General features: G+C 36.7%; 1 protein-coding gene across 2 annotated transcripts; it reads right to left on the bottom strand.

Moving 5' to 3' along the window:
• Positions 1-2,221: 2,221 nt before the first annotated feature.
• On the bottom strand, positions 2,222-4,515 carry LOC113635061 (heat shock factor protein 5-like). Of its 2 annotated transcripts, none has more exons than XM_047809554.1 (5): positions 4,388-4,515; positions 3,599-4,042; positions 2,861-2,952; positions 2,547-2,710; positions 2,222-2,347 (listed from the first exon to the last, which is right to left on the bottom strand). In XM_047809554.1, exons 1-5 carry the CDS (start codon positions 4,428-4,430, stop codon positions 2,323-2,325), a joined length of 768 nt encoding a protein of 255 aa, XP_047665510.1. In that variant the 5' UTR covers positions 4,431-4,515; the 3' UTR covers positions 2,222-2,322. The 2 variants fall into 2 exon arrangements, with proteins under 2 accessions (XP_047665510.1, XP_047665511.1); XM_047809555.1 differs by having other exon boundaries at positions 2,861-2,931.
• Between the last annotated feature and the right edge of the window lie 2,757 nt (positions 4,516-7,272).

Genomic DNA, 7,272 nt, shown 5'->3' with positions numbered 1-7,272 from the left:
CCCTGGACCTTTAAATTCACTGACTCAGCGTTCTACATGATTTAATCACGTTATTCACATTTGCTTTTTAAACGTGTGTATTAAAAAAAAAATGTGTGTACTGTATTAAAAAAAGGAAATTAAGTTAAATTTTATAGGAAAAAAGGAAATTAAATTAAATTGTATAGTTTGGTAGCTGAGAAAACTCTTATACAGAGGTGTACCAACATGTGCCAAACTGGCACAGGAAAGTGTGTCTCTACAAAAACCCCTCTTTAATATCTGTGATACATAATATATGAACCAAACTTAAAACAGTTAATGGTGAGATGTTATGAAATAAGTTTTTTGGCATTCACTGAATGAATTCAAAGATAAATAGTGTCTAAAATTTTTAAATTGTGTCAGGTGGAAGTTTTATTTTTTACATTTGCGGTGTTCCATCTTCCTTTACTGTGATCTGGTAATTTATATACTTACACTTCTGCATCTTAATTATAACCTTTATGTTGGTAAAGGAATTATTCAAATACACCCTGAGAAACCTCAGATATTACAGAAAATAAATGTTAATATTAAAAATGTAATATTTTATTCAAATACACCCTTTGTTTCAGAGATATACTTATTTAAAATTGAGCATATCGTTTTCAAAAAAAGAGGCTCAAAAGTGTTAAAACACATCAGAAGAACAAGACAATATATATTGTAAATTGTTACCTGTAAGGGCTTTTCACCTGGTCCAAAATTTTGCACGGCTTGTTTAGTTTTTGCTGCTGCACTGAAAGATGGGCATTTATAAACATATAGCATAACATTTACATTATGTTACCTTTACATTTTGTGTTATATTATTTTCAGACTTCAGCTTCATCTCCCCATATAATGCAGAACTTTCTGAATTAGTCACAAGAAAATGTAACACAAAACACTAACAACATAAACATAACAAAAATCAGTTATATGTTCTATAATGCAGTAAACTTTCCCCTTTACTTGAATCACAACTAAAAATGTATTTTAAAAAAGTTTATGTTTGAGCTGTCAATCATGATTTTACAGCTACAAAGCTACAATTTTGGTGACAGAGGAAAAAGTTATAGACAGCAGCATCAAATGAGCTCAGTAAAAACTTGTTTACAGAGAGATGATGGTTTTTAACGGGAAACTCGATGCAAGAAGCCTACATGTAAAAATAACATGACAGGTACATTTACTAAAAACCCTCACATATATATTTAAGTATTTGTGCATTATTGTAAAGATAAAATTTTATGCAATACTTTTGTATATTTGTTTCGAGCAACACAGCAATGTAGCGTGGCTCAGATCCGGGCCAAATCTGGCACAAGCGGACCGGATCTGGCTCGGATTTGGACAAAAACTTGGCTGTTGGGAAAGCACACACATATAAATAACCACAAATTACATTACTAAAAGAACACACACAATTTATTTAGACACTAAAGTAAAACTTATAGCTTACAAATTTTGTGCTATATTTTCAAGTTGTATGCACAAGTGAAGAAAAGCTAAAAAATTTTTTTAAGTATTTAAATAAAAAAAAAGGTTTTCCTTCCACCTGACACAATTTAAAAAATTAAATATTAAATAAGTAATAGATACTCATCGTATCATTTTAGAGTTGTTGAGAGAACAATTGTGTGGAGCTCAACTACAACTACATGATTCACTACTGTCTCTCTATTACTGCTCTGTATGCAGGAAAATTATTTCAATATCATCCAAATGATGTCCCCTCAGAGCACATTGCAATCACTGACCAGTCTCTGTAAGTTAAACCTCTAGGGCACGGTTTAAAGCTTCATGAATGTTCTACACCACAATCGGACTATATATAATTCTTAGGCAAAACTGTGAATATTCAATATTGTACTGCGTTGATTCTTGTTTCAGATCTTTTGTTAAACTTATTTCCAAAACTTTACCAAATAAGTGTATAGAAGCTACAAAAAATAAATTACTTTGTTGAATAAATCATTTAGTACATTTCATGCATCAGGCCCCACATTTCTGTGCAATTAAATTTACATTACAATAATACCTGTCAATATACCACTGATTTTATATTTAAATCTAAAAGGAATGATCAATACATGCAATGTTATTCTTAAAAAGAGTTGTTCTTAAATATCAATGGTTATAATTAGACTCATGTACAAAATTTAAAGTCATACAAATATCACATTGCATTTGATATAATAAATGACTCAACAAGAGCATGTTTCATGTCTTTTTTATTAAATAAATGATTCACAAAAATACCAGAAATGGCTTAATGACAATTAAAGATAATTAACAGTTTTCAAAATAAGTCATTGGCTAGCAGAGTGAAGAAAGCAGCAGCCTGAATATGGAGAAAACACACACACACACACACACACACACGCGCACGCGCACACACACACACACACACACACACACACACACACACACACACACACACACACACACACACACACTATTAGCACAAGGGTTGCAAATGATGGAGGATCATCTAATCTGACTTAACTGTATTTTAATACTTTCTGTATAACCTGACCTACATTTCATCTTCTGCATCGAATACACTGCCCAGGTTCATGTCACTCGTCCTGGGATCTGGTTCCTGGCCAGTGTAGAGGAGGTGGCTAAATAAGAAGTCCTGGACATCAGCTGACTGCAAGTTTGGATCTTGGCCAGCGTACTGGAGGTGGCTAAATGAGTAGTCCTGGACAATAAGAGGTAAAATGTTGTGTTACAGGACACATTACGGTTTTAGATGTACATTCCTACCAAACCTTATTGTAGCTACATGGGCTAAAATAATTGCACTGACAATTTCTACAAACAAAAAATAAAAAAGTTTCTCAGCTCTCACAGGATAATAGCCACAATGAGCATAGGAGGCAACTTCTTGCTGGGAGCAGGGCATGTTGGAATCCAAGGAGCCTGGGATACAGCAATGGTTCTCTGCAACAAAATGAACACAAAACAATGAAGGCTGACAAACGGGTCAATGTTGAGTAACAAGTTAACCACATCTCACCAACACATTATTCTGAAACAATATTACAATACAATGCAGCTCCTAGTGTCCATCTTCTGGACTTCTGTCAAGGTGAAATTTCAGATTTTGAAATAAATTTGATACCCAAATTTCTCCCCTCCAATGTACTTAGGTTTCATTCCTCCTACATCCTCCCCCTTACATGCCAGGAAATGAATCGGTTATGCTAATAAATAGCATATTGATGTGAATGTGTGTGATAGGCTGGCATCCCAATCAGAGCACCCAGATTTACTTTGAAACTGACCAGGGTAAAACAGTTACTAAAGATGAATGAAAGTGAAAAGTGAAAGTGACGTGACATACAGCTAAGTACGGTGACCCATACTCAGAATTCGTTCTCTGCATTTGACCCATCCAAAGTGCACACAAACACACAGCAGTGAACACACACACACACTGTGAACACACACCCGGAGCAGTGGGCAGCCATTTATGCTGCGGCGCCCGGGGAGCAGTTGGGGGGTTCGGTGCCTTGCTCAAGGGCACCTCAGTTGTGAATACATAAATGAAAGAATAAATTATAGCTTGTTCTGAACATCCACTTACCGACCACAGCAGAGATGTCAGGTGCATTCAGCATCGGACGAAAAGGACTTGGGTGGTTGGAGACTTCTTGCCCAGCGGCAAGCTGGGCCCTGTTGGCAGGTGTGAGTCTCCTTAGATTGACCAGAAGCTCCGGGTTGGCCCGTTTGAAGTTCGGATTAAAGTAGTGCTGTATGAAGCTCACTTCTGAGATCTTGTAATCTGGGCAAACTTTTCTGAAGCCATAGAGGTTAAGCTGACGAACAAAATTGATGAAATTAGTCGTCCTGAAATACTTGACCATCTTCTTGTTGTCTGCAGATAGCACTTCAGCTTTGAAGGCCTCTGGACAAATCAGGATTCCTTCCCCACTGTCATCCCAGCAGATTGAGCAAATGTGAGGATCAGTCACCAAATGCCACAAGTTGCTTGGAAAGTTTCTTAAGTTGATCCGGACCTCCGTAGCAGCTAAATGATTTGTAAACAACAGATAGGAGATCAGTGTTATTGAACTATAGATGTTTATAAATCTAGACAATTGCTAACTAGATTGTTGATCTCCTGCGCCAACTAGTTAGCAGGGCGGCTATCTAACACATTCATCCATCTACATTAACAAATGATTTGTAAAACAAACAAACAAACAAACAAACAAACAAATAAATAAATATTAAGGAATCAAAAATTGTCATCATCAACAAGCTAGCAGCAGCTCTCTCGAGTTTTCTCGCCTCCTGAGTGGAAAATAAATGAAAAAACAAAAGAAACAAGATCGGATTATTTTTGATATCTGACTATATGATAGACAAATACCTGATATCTCGGTTACTTCTGTTGAATCAACGTTTCCACTCATGATTAGAAGCGTTAAAGTCAGTGTGAGATCAGAGTAAGAATCTCTTAAGCAGTCGCGGACCTCAGTCTGGAGATTAAATTTAAATGCAAACAAGTGGATGCGCAGAACTTCTGACGTCATTCAAAAATATTGAATAAGTGCGCGCTTGGATCTGTCCAATCAGAGTGAAACAAGAGACTGCGACAATAACAAAGTGAATTCCTGCTGTGTAGTAAATTGTAGGTCAACATAGTGAAGAATTTGTTTTTCTGAATATTTAGTTTTGCCATTTCAGACAGATGATTTTGTGATTAGTGAAGTATTTAGTTTTTACTTGTATATTTGGTTTATCGAGATCCAGTGTGTAATAGAAGTGTGCCCTTCATTTTTTTCAGCAGTATATATAAGGCGATAAGTATTAAAGTTCGAGGGTTGTTTAAGTTCAATCCTGCGTTAATGTGAGCGCGCTTCCTATTGGCTGCGCCGGTGGCGCTACTACGTGCTGATTGAATGATGTGCAGTAGAACAAGGAAGAAGTGCTGTGGGTGAGACGCATGTTGTAAGAATAAACGTTCAAAAATTCATCTCATGGTGAATGTTAGACACAGTTGCACACGTGTTTTGATTAGGTGGAGCTCAACTACAACTACATTATTCACTCCTGTCTCTATATTACTGCTCTGTGTGCAGATCATCACTTTTCGTTTACTGACTGTTTTGTGCAAGCTGGTTTTGTAGTGCACTTTATTTATGGCTTTACTAAATATGTTAATTCCAGTAATTTCTGTGTAAAATTTTCATCCTTTATTTAGTATTTTTGTTCTTTTCTTTTCATTCTTAATTGTTCAAAAGAAATTAGCTTATGCATGTAGCTCATTTACATAAAAAACGTCTGATTAATCAATTATAAATAACATAAAATATAATATTGATTTATATTAATATTAATATTGATTAATTATTGAAAGAAATTGCCTAAGTTGTTCCTGCCATGGGCGAGGCTAACCAGCACCCCTAAAAAGGAGCTCAGCACCCCTCAAAGTTGGAGTAAGAAATGTTGTCATTCTAAAATTTTTGTTCTTCGTTTAAGTTAAATAATGTCCAAAACATACTCCGTAGTTTGTGGTATAATATTTATGTGCTAAGGATGAAAATGAAAACATCCCCCTTAACAAATGCTGTCATCTTCTCTTCTTCTATTTCTCCTCTGTACCTGCACCGCTCAGCACGACCGTCATCCAGCGCGAAACACACGCAGAGTGAGAACACGTTATGTAGTGTTGTGAATCAACTAAGTTGCTCCAAAGCTTTCTCTCACACTTCTTTCCTTTTACCTAGATTTGTTCCGATTCCCAAACCATATCAGTAAGTACTGGAGTCAGTATCCTGAATGACCATGGTACACCTATAATAAGTGTTTATTTTCGGACTATTTTAGTCCAGCGGGTCGCGCCGCTGTGGAGTAGCACAGGACCTGGGTGATTCGTCCATAGTCATAAACGGAGAGAAGTAGCGCCGGTTACAATGTTCTTCCGCAAGACGCATGGAGTTGTGTTTATTAACTGCTAGACCGTGAAACAAAAACAGCAGCGTGACAAATAAACTGCGTACGTGTGTCTCTGTTGTTAAAGTTTATCGTTAATTTGATACTCATTTTAACTCATTCCAGCATGCAGTCCAACCTCAGTCAATTTCTTGTTTGAGCCTCATCTGACAGCACTGGCTCTGCATTACCATATTGAACTTAAGTCAAAGGAAGTGAGGCTGGTACAGTTCAGGACATGCTAGCAGGTTGATGGCTAATTTCGCTGGTACCTGTGACCAGTGACAATAAAGGCTACTACTACTACTGCTAAAGTGATATCTAAAATGAGATCTATTTTCTCAGGGTGTCTGAGCAATGCATGATATGTAGCACACAGGCAGCTGGCAAAAAGTGTATTTGCAGGTGTGGTTTGTCTTAGTGAGAGAAAAAAATACCCACGTCTCTCTCTCTCTCTCTCTCACACACACACACACACACTAATATATCAGAACCAGCATCACACACACACGTATGTCAGAAAAAAACTACCCACGTCACACACACACACACACACACACACACACACACACACACACACAAATATGTCAGAACCAGCATTCACATCATGTGATTTAGGGAAAAGAAACTGCACAAGTGAAACCGTGTAAGCAATACTGAAATAAGTGCAATGGGAAAATATCATGTTTTACTTGAACTAATAAATGACTCTTTAATGTGTTCAGGAAATCCCAAACCTCTAATAACATAAAATTCTAGGTATTTAGGGTAATGTTACAGTTATAAAACATTGTCCATATGTTAAAAAGCAAAACAAAGGAATCTAAGATTTTGATCAGCCTGTTGTAGATTTACTTATTTCAGGCCCTACATTTTCTTTTCTTTTTTCTGGTAACGAATTGCTTAAAATGAGAGGTTTTCTGCATATAGAACAAGAATGAATCTGAAAACAAACAAACAAAAAAAACACAGAAATAGGGTTAATAATCAGCTTTCTGATCAAGAAATACTAGGAAGATAGAGAGAGAGCCAAATCCTGTGGTCACATTCAGGTGTGACTCAAGCTTGGGTAATGATGACAGGAAATCATCAGTGCTGCATAAATCCTGCCACGTGATCAGGAAACTCGAATCTTGATGTCTGACATGTTAAAATGCACGGCTAATTGACCGCTCACAACCTGAAATAGGAACAGAAGACAACCCAGAAGACAGAAGACAGAAGACTAACCCTAACCCTAACCCTTTCACAAACTGTGATATGTAACTACTCAGAGTTTTGGGCAGCCTACCATGAATGTACAACAAATGTGTCAAATTA

The sequence above is a fragment of the Tachysurus fulvidraco genome, chromosome 26, assembly GCF_022655615.1.
Source record: "Tachysurus fulvidraco isolate hzauxx_2018 chromosome 26, HZAU_PFXX_2.0, whole genome shotgun sequence".
In the NCBI taxonomy this organism is placed as follows: Eukaryota; Metazoa; Chordata; class Actinopteri; order Siluriformes; family Bagridae; genus Tachysurus; species Tachysurus fulvidraco.
This window is presented reverse-complemented; position numbering and strand designations above follow the sequence as displayed.